This window comes from Babylonia areolata, chromosome 13, assembly GCF_041734735.1.
Source record: "Babylonia areolata isolate BAREFJ2019XMU chromosome 13, ASM4173473v1, whole genome shotgun sequence".
Taxonomy (NCBI): Eukaryota; Metazoa; Mollusca; class Gastropoda; order Neogastropoda; family Buccinidae; genus Babylonia; species Babylonia areolata.
This window is the reverse complement of record NC_134888.1, coordinates 18001849-18025848: the sequence shown is the minus strand read 5'-3', so window position 1 is coordinate 18025848 and position 24000 is coordinate 18001849. Positions and strand designations below refer to the sequence as shown.

The 24000-nt window shown below is 46.2% G+C and overlaps 1 protein-coding gene across 1 annotated transcript in view; it reads left to right on the top strand.

Moving 5' to 3' along the window:
* Positions 1-24000, top strand: part of LOC143288708 (uncharacterized) — a 67961-nt gene that overhangs the window by 40856 nt on the left and 3105 nt on the right. Inside the window, exons 3-8 of the mRNA XM_076597335.1 lie at positions 3103-3246; positions 11761-12163; positions 12297-13148; positions 20658-20779; positions 22525-22701; positions 23655-23705. Coding sequence (XP_076453450.1) covers positions 3103-3246; positions 11761-12163; positions 12297-13148; positions 20658-20779; positions 22525-22701; positions 23655-23705 — 1749 coding nt within the window. The remainder of the gene's footprint in view (positions 1-3102; positions 3247-11760; positions 12164-12296; positions 13149-20657; positions 20780-22524; positions 22702-23654; positions 23706-24000) is intronic.

Here is a 24000-nt window from a genome sequence, read left to right as displayed (position 1 = left end):
GAAGGTAGGTCACACTGGAAGGAAGAAAGGGGAAAGGAATGAATGAAGGAAGGTGGGGGCACTCTACACTGACAGCATGTCCCTGGCATGTAAGCCAGCATGGAAGGAAGGAAGGAGGAAAGGAAGGAATGAAAGAGGAAGGAAGGAAGGTGGGGGCACTTTACACTGACAACATGTCCTGGCATATAGGTCAGGCTGGAAGAAAGGAAGGAAGAATGGATGAATTAAGGTTGCGGCACTCTACGCTGACAACATGTCCCTGGTATGTAGGTCAGGATGGAAGAAAGGAAGGAGGAATGGATGAATTAAGGTTGAGGCACTCTACGCTGACATGTCCCTGGTATGTAGGTCAGGATGGAAGGAAGGAAGGAGGAATGGATGAATTAAGGTTGAGGCACTCTACGCTGACAACATGTCCCTGGTATGTAGGTCAGGATGGAAGGAAGGAAGGAGGAATGGATGAATTAAGGTTGCGGCACTCTACGCTGACAACATGTCCCTGGCATGTGGGTCAGGCTGGAAGGAAGGAAGGAGGAATGGATGAATTAAGGTTGAGGCACTCTGCGCTGACAACATGTCCCTGGCATGTAGGTCAGGCTGGAAGGAAGGAAGGAGGAATGGATGAATTAAGGTTGCGGCACTCTACGCTGACAACATGTCCCTGGTATGTAGGTCAGGATGGAAGGAAGGAAGGAGGAATGGATGAATTAAGGTTGCGGCACTCTACGCTGACAACATGTCCCTGGCATGTAGGTCAGGCTGGAAGGAAGGAAGGAGGAATGGATGAATTAAGGTTGCGGCACTCTACGCTGACAACATGTCCCTGGCATGTAGGTCAGGCTGGAAGGAAGGAAGGAGGAATGGATGAATTAAGGTTGCGGCACTCTACGCTGACAACATGTCCCTGGCATGTAGGTCGGGCTGGAAGAAGAAAGGACGAAATAAAAGTTCAGGACTCTTTGCATCAGTAGCATGTCACTTACAGGTCAGAGTGGAAGCAGGAAGGAAAGAAGAAAGAAAAGAAAAAAAAAGAAGGGTCAGTGAAAAAGGATGGGAGGAAATAAAAGAAAGCTTGCTGCTCTTTACTCCGTAATGGTGTCGCTCACAGGTCAGGCTGAATGGAAGAGGGAGAGAAAAACAAAAGATAGAAATGTGATAAATTGAGGAAGGGGAGATGGAAAGTGGGATGAAAGAAAGAGTGAAAAAGTGTGTGTGTTTGTGTGTGTGTGTGTGTGTGTGAATGAGTGAGTGAGTGTGTGTGTGTGTGTGTTAGAGAGAGACACACACAGAGAATGTGTGTGTGTGTGTGTATGGGAACGTCCGCATTCGCACGTGTATATCTGAACATTTGATGAATTGGATAACCATCATCCTCTGTATGTAGATTACCACACGGACTCCTCCTCCTCCTCCTCCTCCTTCGTCTTCAGCGTTCCCAGTCCACACGGACTTCCAACACAGCGTGTTAACTCAAATCTCGGTTATCAAGAACGCTGTCGTCCAAAGTTCTGATAGGCTGTAACCCTTCCCTTTGTGCAACCATCACCGTGAGTTCAAACCCTGGTCAGCGAATAGTCTGGGCCTCTGTATATGTGTGTGTGTGTGTGTGTGTGTGTGTTAGCAAAACACACGCTCGTCTGCGTATGCTCGCGTGCACGTACGCAAGCAAGCGAGATTTCGAACCGGTCACCCTTTCTTAAAGAGTGTAGAAGGTGTGAATTCGATAACTCGTATCACAAGAGGAACCGTGGGCGAACAAAGTCCATGGACCATAATTATGATTACGGTTTTCTGAAGCTGCGGATGTAATGACCATTTCCATTGAGCCGGCGACAGATGTATGGATATTGTGCATTGGAGACCCATGCACCCCCCCCCCCCCCCCACCCCACCCCAATATTTATCTATCTATCTATCTATCTGTAATGAATAATAATAAACTGAACACTTATTCAGCCCCTTTTTCTCAAACAGAGCTCAAAGCGCTTTACAAATACACAAAACTCATAAACTATGAATTCCAAAATGAAACTGAAATGATAAAATAAATCAGTTTACACAAAATTAATGTCTCAATCTCATACACACACACACACGCACGCACGCACGCACACACACATGCACACACACACACACACACACACACACACACATAGCATGGACAGGACACAGGTTTGAACTGTGGCGAACAAAGATATCAGTACTGCTTATACAGGTGTGTCTTGAATGAAATTTTGAAAGAGGCTGTAGTGTAGTGTAGTGTAGTGTAGTGTAGTGTCCTAATGTTAAACGGAAGGCTTATCTCAGATGGCTGGGCTGCTGGACTCTGAAGGGAAACACTACGTTGACCAAAGGATTTTTGTTTCGTGACAGATGGAGCACACTGAGTCTGATTATCCTACTTCACCTTTCCCTCCCCACACTACTACCATCATTTAACAGTGCTATCCACCCAGTCATGGCTGGGTCGGGAAGTTAGGGCGGATTCTGTCTTCTCTCTCTCTCTCTCCCTCTCTCTCTCTCTCTCTCTCTCTCTTTGTGGGCTGGCTACACAAAAACTCGGCAGCTATAGCCCCCGCATAATTTGTCCTCTTTCATTGCTTCAGCACCTGCTGCCTATTTCTCCTTTCGTTTGCTACAAAGCGCTGAAGTGCTGCTTGATCGGGTTCAAGATGCTGAAGTACTGCCTGTTTTGCAGAGGATTGAAGATCCACTGCTGTGTGTGTGTGTGTGTGTGTGTGTGTGTGTGTGTTTGAGATGTGGGGTTTTTTTTGTTTTTGTTTGTTTGTTTGTTTGTTTTTTGTTGTTGTTTTTCTTGCAGTTTCCTCATTTCGCGAGAGTGTCTGTATGGGAGATCAGATTTGCAAGTATTTGTATTTGCGATTTCTTTTTTGTTGCAAAATATGAAGAACCTATTGAAAGTTCACACAACCCCTTCAGATGGGGCTTTGGGGACACACACACACACACACACACACACACACACACACACACACACACAAAACACACACACACACACACACACACACACACACACACACACACACATACACACACACACACACAATGAATTAGAATCTGCTCGGTCGTGTGTGTGGGCAGCCCCCATCGCAGCCATGGTGATCAACCGCTTCGGGTGCCGGGTGTGCTGCGTGTCGGGTGGCCTGATGGTCGGGGGTGGGTTCCTGGCCTCGGCTTTCGTGCCCACCATCGGCTGGCTCTTCGTCACCTACGGCATGATAGCTGGTGAGAGAACTGTGTGCTGTGTTCGTGTTGTGTCGTTTCGTGTCGTGCTGTGTTTGTGTTGTGTTGTGTCGTGTTGTGTCGTGTCGTGCTGTGTTCGTGTTGTGTCGTCTTGTGCATTGCTGAGTTTGTGTTGTGTCGTTTCGTGTCGTGCTGTGTTTGTGTCGTGTCGTGTCGTGTGGTGTCGTGTCGTGATGTGTTTGTGTTGTGTCGTCTCGTGTCGTGCTGAGTTTGTGTTGTGTCGTCTCGTGTCGTGCTGTGTTTGTGTTGTATCGTCTCGTGTCGTGCTGTGTTTGTGTCGTGTCGTGTTGTGCTGTGTTTGTGTTGTGTCGTGTCGTGTCGTGTCGTGCTCTGTTTGTGTTGTGTCGTGTGGTGTCGTGTCGTGATGTGTTTGTGTTGTGTCGTCTCGTGTCGTGCTGTGTTTGTGTCGTGTCGTGTCGTGTCGTGTCGTGCTGTGTTTGTGTTGTGTCGTGGCCTGTCGTGCTGTGTTTGTGTTGTGTCGTCTCATGTCGTGCTATGTCTGTGTTGTGTCGTCTCGTGTCGTGCTGTGTTTGTGTTGTGTCGTGTCGTGTCGTGTCGTGATGTGTTGTAGTGCATCACCTTGAGTCATGATAGCAAGTGATAACTATGTGCTGTGTTTGTGGTGTGTCGTGTCGTGCTGTGTTTGTGTTGTGTCGTGTCGTGTCGTGTCGTGCTGTGTTTGTGTTGTGTCGTGTCGTGTCGTGTCGTACTGTTTGTGTTGTGTCGTGTCGTGTCGTGTCGTGCTGTGTTTGTGTTGTGTTGTGTCGAGTCGTGCTGTGTTTGTGTCGTGTTGTGTTGTGATGTGTTTGTGTTGTGTCGCCTCGTGTCGTGCTGTGTTTGTGTTGTGTCGTGTCGTGATGTGTTGCGTTATATTGCATTACCTGCGACATGCTAACAAGTGATTTGTGCTGTGTTTGTGTTGTTTTTTGTGTCGTGCTGTGTTGAGTTGAATTGTGTTGTGTTGTACTGCATTGTTGTATAGCAGGTGATAACTTTGTGCTGTGTGTTGTGTTGTGTCGTGTCGCGGTGTGTTTGTGTGGTGTTGTGTCATGTTGTGCTGTGTTATGTCGTGATGGCTTGCGTTGTATTGTGTTGCACTGCATCAACTACGGCATGATAGCAGGTGATTTGTGCTGTTTGTGTTGTGTTGTGTTGTGTCGTGATGTGTTTGTGTTGTGTCGTGATGGGCTTGCGTTGTATTGTGTTGTATAGCATCGACTACGACATGATAGCAGGTGATTTGTGCTGTGTTTGGGTTGTGTTGTGTCGTGATGTGTTGTATTGCATCACCTACGGCCATGATAGCAGGTGATTTGTGCTGTGTTAGTGTTGTGTCGTGATGTGTTGTATTTCATCACCTACGGCCGTGATAGCAAGTGATTTGTGCTGTGTTAGTGTTGTGTCATGATGTGTTGTATTGCATCACCTACGGCCGTGATAGCAAGTGATTTGTGCTGTGTTAGTGTTGTGTCATGATGTGTTGTATTGCATCACCTACGGCCGTGATAGCAAGTGATTTGTGCTGTGTTAGTGTTGTGTCGTGATGTGTTGTATTGCATCACCTACGGCCGTGATAGCAAGTGATTTGTGCTGTGTTAGTGTTGTGTCATGATGTGTTGTATTTCATCACCTTCGGCATGATAACAGGTGATTTGTGCTGTGTGTTTGTGTCGTTTTGTGTCGTGATGTGTTGTATTGCATCACCTACAGCCATGATAGCAGGTGATAACTATGTGCTGTGTTTGTGTTGTGTCGTGATGTGTTGTAGTGCATCAACTACGGCCATGATAGCAGGTGATAACTATGTGCTGTGTTTGTGGTGTGTCGTGTCGTGATGTGTTGTATTGCATCACCTACAGCCATGATAGCAGGTGATAACAATGTGCTGTGTTTGTGGTGTGTCGTGATGTGTTGTAGTGCATCACCTACGGCCATGATAGCAGGTGATAACTATGTGCTGTGTTTGTGGTGTGTCGTGTCGTGATGTGTTGTAGTGCATCACCTACGGCCATGATAGCAGGTGATAACTATGTGCTGTGTTTGTGGTGTGTCGTGTCGTGATGTGTTGTAGTGCATCACCTACGGCCATGATAGCAGGTGATAACTATGTGCTGTGTTTGTGGTGTGTCGTGTCGTGATGTGTCGTAGTGCATCACCTATAGCATGATAGCAGGTGATAACTATGTGCTGTGTTTGTGGTGTGTCGTGTCGTGATGTGTTGTAGTGCATCACCTATAGCATGATAGCAGGTGATAACTATGTGCTGTGTTTGTGGTGTGTCGTGTCGTGATGTGTTGTAGTGCATCACCTATAGCATGATAGCAGGTGATAACTATGTGCTGTGTTTGTGGTGTGTCGTGTCGTGATGTGTTGTAGTGCATCACCTACAGCCATGATAGCAGGTGATAACTATGTGCTGTGTTTGTGGTGTGTCGTGTCGTGATGTGTTGTAGTGCATCACCTAGAGCCATGATAGCAGGTGATAACTATGTGCTGTGTTTGTGGTGTGTCGTGTCGGGATGTGTTGTAGTGCATCACCTACGGCCATGATAGCAGGTGATAACTATGTGCTGTGTTTGTGGTGTGTAGTGTCGTGATGTGTTGTATTGCATCACCTACAGCCATGATAGCAGGTGATAACAATGTGCTGTGTTTGTGGTGTGTTATGTCGTGATGTGTTGTAGTGCATCACCTACGGCCATGATAGCAGGTGATAACTATGTGCTGTGTTTGTGGTGTGTTATGTCGTGATGTGTTGTAGTGCATCACCTAGAGCCATGATAGCAGGTGATAACTATGTGCTGTGTTTGTGGTGTGTCGTGTCGTGATGTGTTGTAGTGCATCACCTACGGCCATGATAGCAGGTGATAACTATGTGCTGTGTTTGTGGTGTGTCTTGTCGTGATGTGTTGTAGTGCATCACCTACGGCCATGATAGCAGGTGATAACTATGTGCTGTGTTTGTGGTGTGTCGTGTCGTGTCGTGTTGTATTGCATCACCTACGGCCATGATAGCAGGTGATAACTATGTGCTGTGTTTGTGGTGTGTCGTGTCGTGTCGTGTTGTATTGCATCACCTACGGCCATGATAGCAGGTGATAACTATGTGCTGTGTTTGTGGTGTGTCGTGTCGGGATGTGTTGTAGTGCATCACCTACGGCCATGATAGCAGGTGATAACTATGTGCTGTGTTTGTGGTGTGTCGTGATGTGTTGTATTGCATCACCTACAGCCATGATAGCAGGTGATAACTATGTGCTGTGTTTGTGGTGTGTCGTGATGTGTTGTATTGCATCACCTACAGCCATGATAGCAGGTGATAACTATGTGCTGTGTTTGTGGTGTGTCGTGATGTGTTGTATTGCATCACCTACAGCCATGATAGCAGGTGATAACTATGTGCTGTGTTTGTGGTGTGTCGTGTCGTGATGTGTTGTAGTGCATCACCTAGAGCCATGATAGCAGGTGATAACTATGTGCTGTGTTTGTGGTGTGTCGTGTCGTGATGTGTTGTAGTGCATCACCTACGGCATAATAGCAGGTGATAACTGTGTGCTGTGTTTGTGTTGTGTCGTGATGTGTTGTAGTGCATCACCTACGGCCATGATAGCAGGTGATAACTATGTGCTGTGTTTGTGGTGTGTCGTGTCGTGATGTGTTGTAGTGCATCACCTACGGCCATGATAGCAGGTGATAACTATGTGCTGTGTTTGTGGTGTGTCTTGTCGTGATGTGTTGTAGTGTATTGCATCACCTACGCCATGATAGCAGGTGATATGAGCTCTGTTTGTGTTGTGTCGTGCTGTGTTGCGTTGTATTTTGTTGTGTTGCATGGTAGCCGGTGATTTGTGCTGCGTGTTTGTGTTGTTTTGTGTCGTGTCGTGTCGTGTTGCGTTGCGTTCTGTTGTTTTTGTTGTTGGATGCATCACCTACGGCCATGATAGCAGGTGATGTGTGCTGTGTTTCTGTTTGTTTGTTTTGTGTGTGTGTGTGTGTGTGTGTCGTGATGTGCTGCGTTCTATTGTGTTGTTTTGCACTGTGTTTTGTGGGTTTGCGTTCTGCTGTGTTGTGTTGTGTTGTGCTATATATTGTATTACGTTGAGTTTTGTAGCGTTACGTAGGGTTGTGTTCGTTGTATTGTGTTGCATTGCAACGTGTTTTGTAGCGTTATTTGTAGCTTTATGTTGTGTTGATGATGCTGGTGATGAGCAGGATTGTGATGACGATTTTGGAGGAGGGTAGTTGTGATTATGATAATGACGATGATGGTGGTGATCATGATGGCTGTTATTGAGGAGGGTGGTGGTGGTGATGATGATAATGAGAGGGATACTGGTGACGACTTAGGAGGGGTGATGGTAATGATGATGATGACGATGACGATTTAGGAGGGGAATGGTGGTGGTGGTGGTGAAAAGGGTGATGATGACGATAGTTATAGGAGGATGGTGGTGGGGTTTGTGATGATGGTGATGATGATAAGGATGATGACGATTTAGGAGGGGAGTGGTGGTGTAGGTGGTGAAAAGGATGATTATGACGATTTGGGAGTGTGCGAGTAATGGGTGGTGGGTGAAGTGGGGTGGGATGGCGTGGATGAAGACTTGTTGGATCGCTTCGTGTCGTTTCGCATCGTATTGAATATGACGTCGGTAAAACATATTTCTCTGTGTGAAATTCGGGCTGGTTCTCCTCACAGAGAGAGCGCGCACGTGTGTGTGCGTGTGTGTGTGGGTATGCGTACTCGTGCATATGTGTGTGTGTGTGTGTGCGTGCGCGCATGCGCGCTTGAGAGTGTGTATGTGCGTGTGCGTGTGTTTGTGCGTGTACGTATGTGTCCGTGTCTATGCTATATGCCTATGTGTGTTTTTGTGTGCGTGCGGGTCAACCTGTGAAGATTGAGTACAGAACGCAAATTATTAAAGTCCTGGTTTGACGAGAGCAGCCGACGACAGTTTCCAACCCTCGCTGAGAGCTTGAGCGGTGAAAGGGATGTGGCTGTGTCACTGTGTGTGCGTGTGCGTGTGTGTGTGTGTGGAGGGGAGGGGGTCAGGAGGAAGGAGTATAGAGGTAGCGGTGGGTGGAAGGAAGAGGCTGTGTGCGGAGAAGTAGACGTCAGGTTTATCCAATCAATGTTTGGCAGGTGTGTCTTTATTTTGGGGGGGGGGGGGTTCTGTGAACAACGTTCACCGTAATAGCTGAATGTCAAAAGGTCTTGGAATCGATCAGATCAATCCACAGGACAGTATGAGACACGGGTGTATGAAAAAAGAGGGGAGGGGTTGGGGGAGGAGGAGGCTGACTGAGGTTTATAAGATGAACTGTGCAAAATAATGTACACCGGAAAGGTAATGTTAATGATTGAAATGCGGTAATAATTCTTCCGATTCCAAGGACTGAAAGAGATACGTTATCAGTGCTTTCAGTAACAGTTTCTTTTAATATGTACAAACACACACACACACACACACACACACACACACACACACACAAAGAAAAAAAAAGAAAGGTTGGCGCTGTAGTGTAGCGACGCGTGTGTGTGTGTGTGTGTGTACATATTAAAAGAAATGTATGTGTGTATATTTTAATATATAAGTTGTTGTTTTTTCTTTTTCTTTTTTTTTCTTTTTTCTTTTTTTTTTTTTTTTTTTTTTTTGTTTGTTGACAATAAGAGAAATCCCAAACTAAAAGCCAGAGATGTTTATTGCATTCTATATCTATTCCGACACGTCATGTTGCAAAATGGATGGTTTGAGAGAGAGGGAGAGAGAGAGAGAGATTCGTTGATGTATTCTGCATCTGTTCACATGTGTCATTAACCAAAACAACCAATGTGAGACAAAGAGAGACTCAGAAAGAGGGATGGAGGAGGGAAGAGAGAGAGGGAGAGTGAGGGGGAGATTCGTAAATGTATTTTGCAAGTGTTCACATGTGTTATTGGCCAAAACAGCTTATGTGAAACATGAAGAGAGGGTTTGAGGGGAGACAGAGAGAGAGAGAGAGAGATGATTCGTTAATGAATTCTGCATCAGTTCACGTGTGTTGTTAACCAAAACAGCTTAAGGGAGACACAGAGAGAGAGTTGGAGGAGAGAGAGAGAGAGATTCGTTGATGTATTCTGCATCTGTTCACGTGTATTATGTGAGACACAGAGAGAGGGAGGAGGGGAAGGAGAGAGATAGAGAGAGAGAGATTCGTTGATGTATTCTGCATCTGTTCACGTGTATTATATGAGACACAGAGAGAGGGAGGAGGGGAAGGAGAGAGAGAGAGAGAGATTCGTTGATATATTCTGCATCTGTTCACGTGTATTATGTGAGACACAGAGAGAGGGAGGAGGGGAAGGAGAGAGATAGAGAGAGAGAGATTCGTTGATGTATTCTGCATCTGTTCACGTGTATTATATGAGACACAGAGAGAGGGGGGAGGGGAAGGAGAGAGAGAGAGAGATTCGTTGATATATTCTGCATCTGTTCACGTGTATTTTTGAGACACAGAGAGAGGGAGGAGGGGAAGGAGAGAGAGAGAGAGATTCGTTGATGTATTCTGCATCTGTTCACGTGTATTATATGAGACACAGAGAGAGGGAGGAGGGGAAGGAGAGAGAGAGAGAGAGAGAGATTCGTTGATGTATTCTGCATCTGTTCACGTGTATTATATGAGACACAGAGAGAGGGAGGAGGGGAAGGAGAGATAGAGAGAGAGAGATTCGTTGATGTATTCTGCATCTGTTCACTTGTATTATGTGAGACAGAGAGAGGGAGGAGGGAAAGAAGAGAGAGAGATATATATTCGTTGATGTATTCTGCATCTGTTCACGTGTATTATGTGAGACACAGAGAGAGGGAGGAGGGGAAGGAGAGAGAGAGAGATTCGTTGATGTATTCTGCATCTGTTCACGTGTATTATGTGAGACACAGAGAGAGGGAGGAGGGGAAGGAGAGAGAGAGAGATTCGTTGATGTATTCTGCATCTGTTCACGTGTATTATGTGAGACACAGAGAGAGGGAGGAGGGAAAGGAGAGAGAGATAAAGAGAGGGAGGGAATCGTTGACGCCGGCATTCTGCATCTGTTCACATCTGTCATTAACCAGAACAGCTTTTGTGAGACAGAGAGAGAGAGAGAGGGAGAGAGAGAGAGATTCATCGACCTCCAGTGTGTCATTCGGGAGCGTGCACAGGTATGAGAGAGAGAGAGAGAAAACGAACGAACGAACGAACGAACGAAAATGTTTTAATGAACTTTGGCCATGGACCACAATTCAAAACCAGAGGACTGGGGATGGGCAATGAGATATATATAGAGAGAGAGAGACAGAGAGAGAGAGAGAGAGAACAAAGAAAGACACAGTGGGAACGTGCGAACGCCAAGTATAAGAGTGAGTTCACTCCCAGTTTATCATTAATTGAATGTCAGCTGCGTCATACCCTATGAGGTGAAAGCAGCTAGTTTGGACTGTGGGGCTATGGATGGTTCGTGTGTGACTCTTGAATTCACCCTTGGCACGTCAATTAAATGCTTGCGTTGGTATGGCTTCTGTGTACTCTTGAGAGAGAGTGTGTGTGTGTGTCTGCCCATATGTGTGTGTGTGTGTGTGAGAGAGAGAGAGAGAGAGCGTGCGTTCGTGCGTGTGTGCTTGTAAGAAGGTCAAAGCTGCCCACAATTTGTGCACAGTTGTATGTTATTTTCCCAGCCCGATGTTCATCCTCTCTCATGCACCGGATGACTTGGCTGTCGTCAGCGTGTGCTGGACTGACAGTTCATTGACAGAAGCGTTCTCACCCGCATGCGTTCAGTGTGGATTTTTCGTGTGAGCATGTGAGATTGAATCCATGCCGCATACGCTCACACACGCATCACATGCACTACACACACACACATACACACACTACTAACAACGCACGCACGCACGCATATGCACGCACGCAAACACACACACATTCACACGCGCACGTGACAAAAAGTAATGCAATACAATACAATGTAATGCAGTGCAATACAATCCAATCCACTGCAGTCCAATACAACACAACACGACGGTATGCGTTTGTGTATGTTTGAGTGTGGTCAGTCGTTTTGGGGCGTGGCCGCGTGTGAATGGGTGGTCGCGAGCGCACTGGGATTGAATAAATTGAGTAAGAGAAATGCGCTATTCAAATGCCATTCAGTTCTTCTTCTTCTTCTTCTTCTTATTATTATTATTATTATTATTATTCTCATTATTGTTAGTAACTATTTCCTTGTTTCCTGTTCTGCTTGTCTCGTTCCCAGGGATCATTATTAGTATTTGTATTATTACCCCCGAAAACGGAGTATTGCTGTCCACATGGCCGGGTGAAAACGGTCATACACGTAAAAGCCCACTCGTGCACGTACGAGTGAACGTGGGAGTTGCAGCCCACGAACGAAGAAGAAAAAGAAGAAGAATTATCATTATTATTATTATTATTATTAACTATTTTCTTGTTCCCTGTTCTGCTTTGTCTCGTTCTCAGGGATCGGACTGGGCCTGACCTACTCCCCCTCCATCATCTCCATCGGCTTCTACTTCGACAAGCTCCGCGGGCTGGCCACGGGCATCTCGGCGGCCTTCGCGGCCATCGGCATCCTGTCCGGATCGCTGATCGCCCAGAGCCTGATCGACAACTACTCGGTGGGCGGCGCCTTCATGGTGCTCTCAGCCATTGGCCTGCACGGCTGCTTCTTCGGGGCCTTCTTCAGGCCCAGCGAGTTCGAGCTGAGCATGGGCCAGGCGGGGGCGGCCTCGGAGCGAGAGGACCAACAGCTCCTGGGCGTGCTGGACAGCAGAGCGTCCAGGCTGTCTCTGGCCATGCACGGCATCGCCGTCAGGGCGGTGTCCCAGTACTCCATCCACAAGGACCACCTTCAGGACGGCAGGCCCGGCGGCGGGGGTGGAGGGGTGGTGGCGGGGGGTGGGGGGGGCGGGGATGGGGTCTGTCACCTCGCTGCTGCTGAGGAGGGCTCAGGCCGCCAACCACTGGCACCACCGGCACCACCACCACCACCACAGCCTGGAGAACGGCCCGTCCCTGGCCGCCTCCGTGGCCAGCGGGGAAATCCTGGTGGCCAAGTACTCCTCCACGCCTGACGGGGTCAGGGTTGGGCTGGGGGGGTCCTGCTCCATCTTGGTGCCTGGCGGCGGCGACATCATACAAGTGGAGTGTGAGGAGGTGACGAAGACGGAGGTGCAGGAGCAGGGGGAGGAAGAGGAGGAAGAGAGGCTTGGGGAGGAGATGACGACGTCCCAGCTGTCTGCCAGGTCAGGGGAGACCTCTCCGCTCACGTCCCCCCCGGAGGATGGCGCGCACCACGCCGTGACTTCTGACGCTCTACCGGTCCCCAACTGGGTTTCTGTGCCCCCTGCAGACTTCCACACCGCCATTCCAGAAATCGTTCTAGAGCACACCGGCCAGCACCCCTCCCAGGACCAGCTGCGGCACAGGTCGGTGTCAGAAGTCACCGAACCTCGCAGCGCTGCCGCCGCCGAGGACGACGACGACCGCACAACGAACGACGTAACGTCACCGGAGGAAGACGGTGCCACCGGAAGTCACAGGCTACTCCCCAACGGTCACAGCCACCACCACCAGTACCAGGAGGACACCCGCTCCATGACGTCAGTGGCGGGGCCCGTGGTGAGGGGTCATGGGGGGTCCCCCCCGCTGAGGACGAAGCTGCTGAAGGTGGTGGACGGCTACGTGGCGGTGCTGTGCCACAAGGCCTTCATGTGCCACTGCTGCAGTGTCCTGGTGGCCAACGTCCACATCAGCGGCGTCTACCTCCACCTGCCCGAGTACGTCCTGACCAAGGACACATCCTCCACCCAGGCCGCCACCCTCTTCGTGGCGGTGGGGCTCTTCAGGTGGGTTCAGGTGGGGGGGATGCTGTTGTCTTCAGTGTGACATGATAAGCTTACAGTTGGGGCCAACAGCAAAGTGAGAGCTGTATGATCAATTGTTTCTCCATTGCTACGGGAAGTCATTTACAGTTTTGTCTTTTGCTGAAGCATTATAACTCTCAAACTAGGAGGCAAGATGGCACTGGGCTCTTAGTACTGCTGCAGCCTTGGGGGTTAGTTGGCGTTTGGGAACCATCCGAACGCCGACTGTCCTAAAACCCTCTTGGCCAAGAGAGTGGGGGCTCGGGGGGGGGGGGGGGTGTAACGTGGTCAAGACACTCATCACTAGAATCAAACTAGCCCAGATATCTAGTCGGGACAGCAGTTGCCTCCTCTGCTGTTCTGATGGTCATAGTCGGACACGGCTGACTATCATACAGTGTCAGTCAGCGTGTGTCAGTGTCTGTTTGTTGTTGTTTTTCAATGAGGCGTCACTGCGTTCGGGCACGCTACACCACATCTGCCTGGCAGAGGCCCAAACAGCAGCATGACCTAATGCCCTTGTCACGCTTTGAGTGCATGCATGGCTATTTGTGGGCCTATCAGAGCGGAGTTCTTTCACAAAATTTTGCCAGAGGACAGCCCTTTTGTTGTCATCGGTTGTTGTTGTTGTTGTTGTTGTTGTTTTCAGTGCACCAAGTGCGTGCTGCACACCGGACCTCGGTTTATCGTCTCATCCTAAGGACTAAACGCTCAGCTTGGAACAAAAGGGCGAGAGCGGGATTCGAACCCAGACCCACACGGACCCCACGGGTATTGGCAGATAAGCGTCAGATAACCATTCTGCCACCTTGCTCCTTGTTGTCTTTGTTCAGCCATGGTGAGGGTTGGGTTGTCTTTTTTCAGCCATGGTGAGGGTTGGGTTGTCTTTGTTCAGCCATGGTGAGGGTTGGGTTGTCTTTGTTCAGCCATGGTGAAGGTTGGGTTGTCTTTGTTCAGCCATGGTGAGGGTTGGGTTGTCTTCGTTCAGCCATGGTGAAGCTTGGGTTGTCTTTGTTCAGCCATGGTGAAGGTTGGGTTGTCTTTGTTCAGCCATGGTGAAGGTTGGGTTGTCTTTGTTCAGCCATGGTGAAGCTTGGCTTGTCTTTGTTCAGCCATGGTGAAGGTTGGGTTGTCTTTTTTCAGCCATGGTGAGGGTTGGGTTGTCTTTTTTCAGCCATGGTGAGGGTTGGGTTGTCTTTGTTCAGCCATGGTGAAGGTTGGGTTGTCTTTGATCAGGCATGGTGAAGCTTAGGTTGTCTTTGTTCTGCCGTGCTGAAGGTTGAGGTTCAGTAGTCTCTGTTCAACCATAATGAACCTTGGGTAGCTTTCGTGAAGGTTGGGATGTCTGTACAGCCATAGTGAAGCTTTGGTTGTCTTTGTTCAGCCATGATGACCCTATCGTTGTCTTTGTTCAGCTATGATGACCCATGGGTTGTCTTTGTTCAGCCATGATGACCCTTGGGTTGTCTTTGTTCAGCCATAGCGGAGCTTGGGGGTGTTGTCTTTGTTTAGCTATGATGACCCTTGGGTTGTCTTTGTTCAGCCATAGTAAAGCTTGGGGATGTTGTCTTTGTTCAGCAATGACCCTTTTGTCTTTGTTCAGCCATGATGACCCTTGGGTTGTCTTTGTTCAGCCATAGTGAAACTTGGGGGTGTTGTCTTTGTTCAGCTATGATGACACTTGGGTTGTCTTTGTTCAGCCATGATGAAGGTTGGGTTGTATTTGTTTTGCCGTTGTCTTTGTTCAGCCATGATGACCCTAGGTCATGATGAAGGTTGGGTTGTCTTTGTTCAGCCATGATGACCTAGGGTTGTCTTTGTTCAGCCGATGTCTTTGTTCAGCTATGATGACCAAGTGTTTTCTTTGTTCAGCCATGATGACCCTAGGATTGTCTTTGTTCAGCGTGTGTGACGAGACATTAAAGTTAATTCTTTCCTTCCATATTTGAAAAAAAAACCAACAACAACAAAACAATACAAAACAAAAGCAACTTTATTGGAACATTGTTGATTACCTGTATCCACTCCACCCCCCCCCCCACCCCACCCCCCCCCAAAAAAAAAAAAAAAACAGTCCCCACGTTGACACCAGCGGGACATACTACCAACACGCCAAGACCACAGAGGCCCCTCACCCCTGGGCTAACACATTTCTTTGTCGATGGCCTTTGTTTACCCATGTTTCATACGTTCCCGGTTAACGCGCAGCCGTAAAGCTCATCTTGACGCGTTTATAGATGGGGCCCATAGCTGAATGCAGGAGCTGGGGAAGGGAGAGGGGACGTCATACTACTGTGTTCGTGTCAGTGTCTCACGTCCTCAGCTTCTTCCAGAATAACGATCGAAGCTGGCGATTCATAGCGACACGAAGTTGAATTAATGCGGATGAAAAAAAAAAAAAAGTGGGCTCAAAGCGACTCTGAAGTAATGGAGACACGCAGGGCCAAGTCTCTTTCTCTTCCCGCCCCCCCCCCCCCTCAAAACGCTGATCCATTTGTGGACAAAAGACAGATGTTCTTTGCCGGGGTGTCAAAAGGAAATGAAAGGTAACTTCCGGGGCTATGTTTTGCACATGGGACACCGTGCCCACTTTGTTGACTGTCTTGATGAAGTCAGGTTAAAGGGAAAACTTTGTCAACATTAAAAGGCCCCGGGGTTTTGATCACCGAATGAAAGGTACAAATTTTTCGCCCTGACAACGTTGAAGAAGAGAGACGAGCCCCGTGGCGGTTGATTTTGAAGTGGGGGGGGGGGGGGGGGGGGGGGGGGACGGCAGAACGGTAAAAATGATTGCGAGGCGAGATTTATGGCAACTAGAAAGCTATAACTACTGAATGATTTCTATTGACAATCTCTCGAATCAAACCAGCCATAAAAAAAAAAAAAAGCGTAGCACTGTCGTCATTATGGGGCAAGGTGTGCAGCTGGGAGAGGTATTAAACTGCTCTGACAAAACGTTCCATACAGCGCTCAGCGGCACCACAATACCGCTGCTGTACATCTGAGGCTAGGGCAGTCAATGCAAGCTAGATCTCCTTGTGCCCGATTCGTTCCAAGCAATTGAGCGCTCCGTGCCTTCGACACACGTGAGAGCTGACGTCTTCTGCAAAGTAAACAGTTCCTCCAAGAATGGTTCCTTGTTTGGAAGTTAATAGTTTAAGGCAACGAAAAAAAAAAAGACAGGAAAAAAGTCGTGCCCCACAGATATACAAAGTGTTTGACATTAATCATGTCCATTTTTTTTTTTTTTTGGAAAGGAGGGTTTCAATGTTGCTAATAAGCAGGCACTGTAAAATCCATCAACATGAATGATTTCCCATTTCTTTTTCGAAGCAAGCAGACAAAATCAGAGTGAATACGTTTTTCTTTTCTTCGAAAGAAACATATATGACAAAACCCCTTTCCCTTTTTATCTTTAAAAGATCCAAAGACATCATTGTACGTGCAGGTCTGCGTTTGGTGGAGGAGTATTATGGAAAGAGCTGAAAGAGGGGAGGTAAATTTACAGAGAGTGAAGGCAAGTTGGGGAACTGCTGAACAAGATTAACTCTCTCCATACGAACGGCGAAAGAGAAGACGTTAACAGCGTTTAACCCAATTACCACCATCAAAATATTGCAAGTGGAAGGCTCTCATACTGAAGAGGTGAATGTTGACAAAGAATACCACAATTCTGACGTCGGAAGCTAAATGTTGGTATTCAGGTAAATGATCCGAGGATCTGTGTAGAGGGAAGCAGTGCTGCCCGTAACTAGGATAGAAGATAAGAGAATATGGCGTCTTGATTGGGTGGTGGTGTTGTGCTAGGTTTTTCTAGAACCTGAAAACCGACGTTTGACAATGATCCTCCATAAATGAAAGCGGATCGATACAGATTCAGATATTATACATCCAATCCCTACCCTCCTTCCTCAGAACTTGTGCTTGGGGTAACACATGAGCTGGAGGTCTAGGTGAGTAGTCTTCACCATGAGGGTGGCAAGAATGTAACGCTCAGACTGCAATACAGATGATCCGTGGTAATTGTGGTTTGAATCCGCTCATCGCCTTTCTCCTAGTTTGACTGGAAATAAATAGCATATCTTATGAGCGATAACTTATGTTCCTTGTCACACGCACTTGAACGCATGAAAAAGAACCCAGCGCAACGAGAGCGTGATTCGAATTCAGTAAAATGAATCCACTTTCATAGTAACAAATAAATTGATTGGCACTTAGGAAATGGGTGTGCGGGGATGCTCAAGATGTGGTGTAGGGGTTGGTGTGGGTGACGCTTCTAATTTGGCACCATGAGAAAAATGGTTCCTGGATGGTACTGCTTTGTCTGTTGTTAATGTCAATAAATGCCTTAAAATTCTCTCTGTGTGTGTGTGTGTGTGTGTGTGGCTGCTTGTAAAGATCTCTCTAGCAGAGTAAAGACTACACTGGTGCTTCTTATGAAGAAATTATTTGTGTTTGATACCAGCTCGCTGGTCAAACTTTTGATACCCCAAATACAACCTATTGTGCAGAACGGTTCTGAATTGTGGGGGTTTGTATAGGAAAGCCACTGTTCTACTGCTAGCGTCCGACTCAGGACAGATCTCCCTTCTCACTCTTCTCCACTTGTTAGCCGCCTTTGACACGATAGACTATTCAACCCTTCTTTCCCATCTTCATTTTACATTTGGTATCAACGGCACTGTTCTAAATTGTTTCCAATATTATCTCAGTGATCGATTCCAGTCTGCCATTGTTGATAATTTCCAGTCTGAACCCGTTAAAATCGAACATGGAGTCCCACAGGGATCTGTTTTAGGCCCAGTGCTCTTCACACTGGACATTGCTCCTCTCGCTGAAATTATTAAACGCCAGCGCATACAAAACTCTGCTGCCCGACTCGTCCACAGAAAGAAAAGATCTGAGCACATCACTCCTCTTTTGCAGTATCTCCACTGGCTCAATGCATGCGTGTGAATGACTGGTGCGAAAGCGCTGTGATTTGTCTCTGCACAAGATTCAGCGCTATTTAAATACCATTATTATTATTATTATCATTATTTTATTTTATTTTTTATTATAATCGGTATATTTGTTTGGGATCAAGAAATTTCTGGGTGTTGACACAAGAACATCGAATGACAGTATTCCCTACGAATAGACAAAGGGGTGTCCGTTTGTTTGTCTGTCTGTCTGACTGTCTGTCTTGTCCTTTCTTTTCTCTTCATTTTCTCCACGCATGTAAGTTATTCTAAACAGTATGTTTGCATCTGTGTCAGCAATCTTCATGAAGTCCTTTCCATGATTTGTAATGGATACGATGCTTTGATTTCTAACCTTTCTCGTTTGATTTTATATGATGTCATTTGCAATTTTTTTAAATACTTTTTTTTCTTTCTCTGCCCCCCCCCCCCTTCAAACACACACACACACCCCTCCTCCTCCCTCCCTTCCAACGTTCTCCTTTTGAGGGCTGGATGAAAAAAAAGCAGTCTTGCTTATTCTATTATCCTCTGAAATAAGATTTATTCATTCTCTCTCTCCACACACACACACACACACATATATATATATATATATATATATATATATATATATATATATATATATATATATATATATATATACCGAAACTGGCCGCTTTTCATTCAGGAAAAAAACTAGATAGTTTGTATCAACAACAAACAAACAAAACAAAAGAACAAAAAAACCCCAAAAAAATCAGGACCATAAAAGCCGATATATATTTCTAAAAATGTGAATATATCAAGGGGTGTACTCTCTCCATACGAATGGCGAAAGAGACGACGTTAACAGCGTTTCACCCCAGTTACCATCATCAAAATATTGCAAGCAGAAGGCTCTTACACTGAAGAGGTGAATGTTGACAAAGAATACCACAATTCTGACGACGGAAGCTAAAGGTTGGGTCATTCAGACACCCACTGGACATCCGAGGGGTCTGTGTAGAGGAGAAGAGAGGACTGGCCGTACCGAGTGAGTTAAATCACGCAGGTTGCATGTGGTCTTTACCACTTGCCTCTTACTGGACACACTGACGGCTGGTTCAGGTACACACGTGAATCCTGAAAAAAAAACAACTACAACACAGCTTGAAAAATGCTTTTGTAAAATCGATATATCGGCGAAAAAAAAATTACAACTATTCGGTGGTTTATCAAAACAATAGATGTGGGTTTTTTTATTGTAAAAGAGAGAAAAAAAAAGTTGTGAGTGGTGCTCTTTACAATGGCTGTAAACACGGCTGTTTGGCGGAAATTCAGCATCATTTCACAATACTTAGATGAACAGACTATAAATAAATGTAATAAAATCATCATACTCTCCAAGCAGAAAAAAACTGTGGTCCTGAAGGTTTTGTGAAGCCTTGTATACTGCTTCTCCTTTTTGTTCATTGTATTGTATTGTATTTATCTTTTTGTCACAACAGATTTCTCTGTGTGAATTCTTGATTGTTTGTTTGTTGTTGTTATTGTTGTTTTTCAGTTGTTGTTTTTTGGGTTGTTTATTGGTTTTTTGTTGTTTTGTTTTTGTTTTGTTTTTGTTTTTTCGGTGACGTGCGTGATAATGAATAGTGTAATTAAAAACCTTTCAGAGCTTACATTTGAAAGAATTGTTTTCCGATAATAGTACCACGCGTAGGCGTAAAAATTACAGATCTTTTTTTTGTCTGACAAAATTTGATTAATTATTTCAATTGTGTGTGTGCATGTTCGTGTGTGTGTGTGCGTGTGCGTGTGCGTGTGTGTGTGTGTGTGTGTGTGTGAATAAACGTACACGACGACTGTGTCTGTGTGTGTGTGTGTGTGTGCGTGTGAATAGACGTACACATCTCTGTGTGTGTGTGTGTGTGTGTGTGTGTGTAGGGCATGTGTCTGTGTGTGCGTACGTACATGTGTGTTCTGTGATAATTGGTTCTGTGCCATTTGATACCAGTTTGTGTCTGTGATCTGTGATTAGGGAGTGGGGGGGAGTGAAGAGAGGTGGCATGGTGTGTGCATTATGTCAGTGTATGTGTATAACAGTATGTAAGCGTGCTCAGTGGTGTGAACGCGCGCGCGACCGATGGAGTGGATCGATGGCTGTGCGTGTGCGTTGTTCGAGTCATGCACGTGTGTCGGTGTACCTTTAAATGTCTGTGTATTAGTACGAGTGTGGGCGTGAACGCGCGCGATATGGATGAAATCGGTGTGTGTGTGTGTGAGAGAGAGAGAGAGAGAGAGAGAGAACATGAACATGATTGAATGTTTATTCAAATAAGGCCTTGGCCCCAAACTGAAGGGGAAGATACAAAAAGAGAGAGTTTGTGTGTGTGTGTGTGTGTGTTTTTGCGTGTGTGTGTGTGTGTGTGTAGTGCGTGTGTGTAGTGTGTGAACGCACGCGAGTTGATGTGGGGGTTTTTCATGCCACGTGTGCAAACTAATGTGTGTGTGTGTATGTGTGTGCGTGCGTGTGTGTGTGTGTGTGCGCGCGCGCGTGTGTGTGCGTCAGTTTGTTGTCCAGACTGGCCACGGGTTTTTCCACGACAGAACCGAGGATCAATGTCCTGACCCTCAACATGGGTATGATGGGGCTGTGTGGGCTGGCCACCATCTTCTTCCCCCACTATTCAGGTCTGCTGCTGTATTGTGTTGTATTGTGTTGTATTGTATTGTATTGCCGGGTGTGTTGTATTGTGTCATATTGCAGCGTACTTTAGTGTCTGTTGCGTCACGTTGCGTTGTTTTGTAGTGTGTAGTGTTGTATTGTATTATGTTGCGTTGCGTTGTGTTGTATTGTACTGCATTGCGTTGTATTGCGTTGCGTTGCGTTGTGTTGCGTTGCGTTGCGTTGTGTTGCGTTGTATTGTATTGTGTTGCGTTGCGTTGCGTTGTGTTGTGTTGCATTGTATTGTATTGTATTGCGTTGCGCTGTGTTGTGTTGCGTTGCATTGTATTGCCTTGCGTTGTGTTGTGTTGCGTTGTACTGCGTTGCATTGTACTGTATTGTATTTTGTTGCGTTGCGTTGTGTTGTGTTGTATTGTAATGTGTTGTATTGTGTTGTACTGTGTTGTAAGCTAACTCTTCTCTGGGCTTCTTCAGGCACTGAAACCTTGGCCACAGTCCCCCAGTTATAAAAGCGCAGCCTCTGTGTATCATTAGTCCGCTAAGTCTGGCACCACTGTCTGGGACTGACCCTCACACCCAGAAATACATCAATACACCGGAGCAAGTACAGAGGTGTGGAGAGAAATTGGTCTGGTTTTCAGTCTAGCTGAACCATTGAACCATTTACATACTACTAGACCTATAATGCTTTGAATATACAGTGTTCCCGAAATATTGATTGTTTAACTAGATGGCAAAGGCAGTAAGGTTATAAGGAGTAACGCTTACAGTTACAGTTAATGTTTTGTGAAGTTTCGGAAACGACCCTTTTCGCTTTCATCGTAACGTTTTTCGTTTTCACCTTGGTTATTATAGTGTCCGTTGATGCTCATCAGACAGTGCCTTTTTCGTTTTCATCTCGGTTATTAGTGCCCCGTAAACATTCAGACAGTGCCTTTTTCGTTTTCATCTCAGTTATTAGTGCCCCGTAAACATTCAGACAGTGCCTTTTTCGTTTTCATCTCAGTTATTAGTGCCCCGTAAACATTCAGACAGTGCCTTTTTCGTTTTCATCTCAGTTATTAGTGCCCCGTAAACATTCAGACAGTGCCTTTTTTGTTTTCATCTCGGTCATTAGACTGTCTTGTAAATATTCAGATAGTACCTTTTTTCCATTTTCATTTCAGTTATTAGAGTGTCCTTTGATGTAAAACAGTGCCTTTTTCGTTTTCTTCTGTGTTATAAGGGTGTCCGTTGATAATTTCGTGCCTTTTTTTCGTTTTTCACCTCGGTTATCAGTGTCCGTTGATGCTTAGACAATGCCTTTTTCGTTTTCATCTTGGTTATAGAGTGTCCTTTGATGTTCAGACGCCACCTTTTTCGTTTTCATATCGATTATTAGAGTGTCCCTTGATGTATAGACAGTTCTTTTTTTCGTTTTCTATTCTGCTGTTAGAGTGATATCCATATAGTGCCTTTTTCGTTTTCATCTCGGTTATCAGAGTGTCCACAGATGTTCAGACAATGCCTTTTTCGCTTACTTCTCTGTTATTAGAGTGCCCATTGATATCCATATAGTTCCTATTTTCGTTTTAATCTCCGCTATCAGATGTGCGTTGATGCTTAGTGGCTTTTTCATTTTCTTCTCAATTACTAGAGTGTCTGTTGATGTTCAGACAGTGTCTTTTTTTTTTTTTCATTTTCATCTCCCTTATTAGAGTGCCTATGAGTTTGATGTTCACACAGTATGTCTTCTGGTCCCGGTACACAGACACGTATGCTGGTCAGCTGGTGTTCTCGTCTCTGTTTGGACTGTACACGGGGGGTCAGTACGCTCTAGTCAGCGTCATTGGCGTCCAGTTCATGGGCATTGTCCAGCTGCCCACTGCCCTGGGAGTGCAGGTGTTCTTCATGGGGGTCGGTTATGTGGCTGGTCCGCCCCTTGCTGGTTAGTGTGTGTGTGTGTAGGTGGGTGTGCATGTGGGGAGATGTTTGTGGGTGTGTGTGTGTGTGTGTGTGTGTAGGTGGGTGTGCATGTGGGGAGATGTTTGTGGGTGTGTGTGTGTGTGTGTGTGTAGGTGGGTGTGCATGTGGGGAGATGTTTGTGGGAGTGTGTGTGTGTGGTTGGTTGGGTGTAGATGTGTGCAGGTGTGTGTGTATTGTATTGTATTTCTCTTATGTCACAACAGATTTGTCTGTGTTAAATTCGGGCTGCTCTCCTATGGAGGGAGGGCATAACTACAATGAGAGCGCCACCTTTTTTTTCTTTTTTTTCTTTCTTTTTTTCTGCCTCCATGTGTATTTGTTTTCCTAACAAAGTGAATATTTCTGCAGGAATTTTGCCAGGGACAACCCTTTTGTTGCCGTGGGTTCTTTTACATGTGCTAAGCGCATACTGCATACAGAACCTCGGTTTATCATCTCATCCGAATGACTAGCACCCAGACTACCACTCAGGGTCTAGTGGAGGGGGAGAAAATACTAGGGGAAATCGAACCAGTGTGCTCAGATTCTCTTGCTTCCTCGGCAAACGACATTACACAGTGTGTGTGTGTGTGTGTGTGTGTGTGAGAGAGAGAGAGAGAGAGAGAGAGATAAAAAAACAAACCAACAAAAAGGAAAGGAAAAGAAAACCAACAAGAAAACCAATATTTACATAGAATTGCACTCAGAGAAAAAAAAAAAAAAGCATGAGAGAAGTGCATGTGAATACACAAAGAATATACATATCATGATAATAATGACGATGATAATAACTATAACAACAACAATAACAGAAGAACAAAGGAATGTAGTTGGGGAGTGTACAAGTGTGAACCATGTAGGTGGTGTTGACACAACAGCCGTGGGGTGATGACATGCATTTGTTTTGTCTTCTTTTTTTTTTTTTTTTTTTTGCAGCCTTGATCTTGGACATCGGGGGGACCTATCAACACAGCTTCATCTTTCTCGGTAAATAGCCTGTAACACACACCACAGCAGCACCACATGGGGGTAGTGCGGTGTGCTAGTTTTATGTAGTATATATGATAGTCAGTCATGTCCGACTATGACCATCAGAACAGCAGAGGAGGCAACTGCTGTTCCGACTATTTGGGCTAGAATTTGATTATAGTGGAGAGTGTCTTGCCCAAGTACATCCCCACTCTCTCGGCCAAGAGGGTTTTAGGACAGTCGGCGTTGGGATGGTTCCCAAAGGCCAACTAGCCCACAAGGCTGCAGCACTAAGAGCCTGTGCAATTTTGCC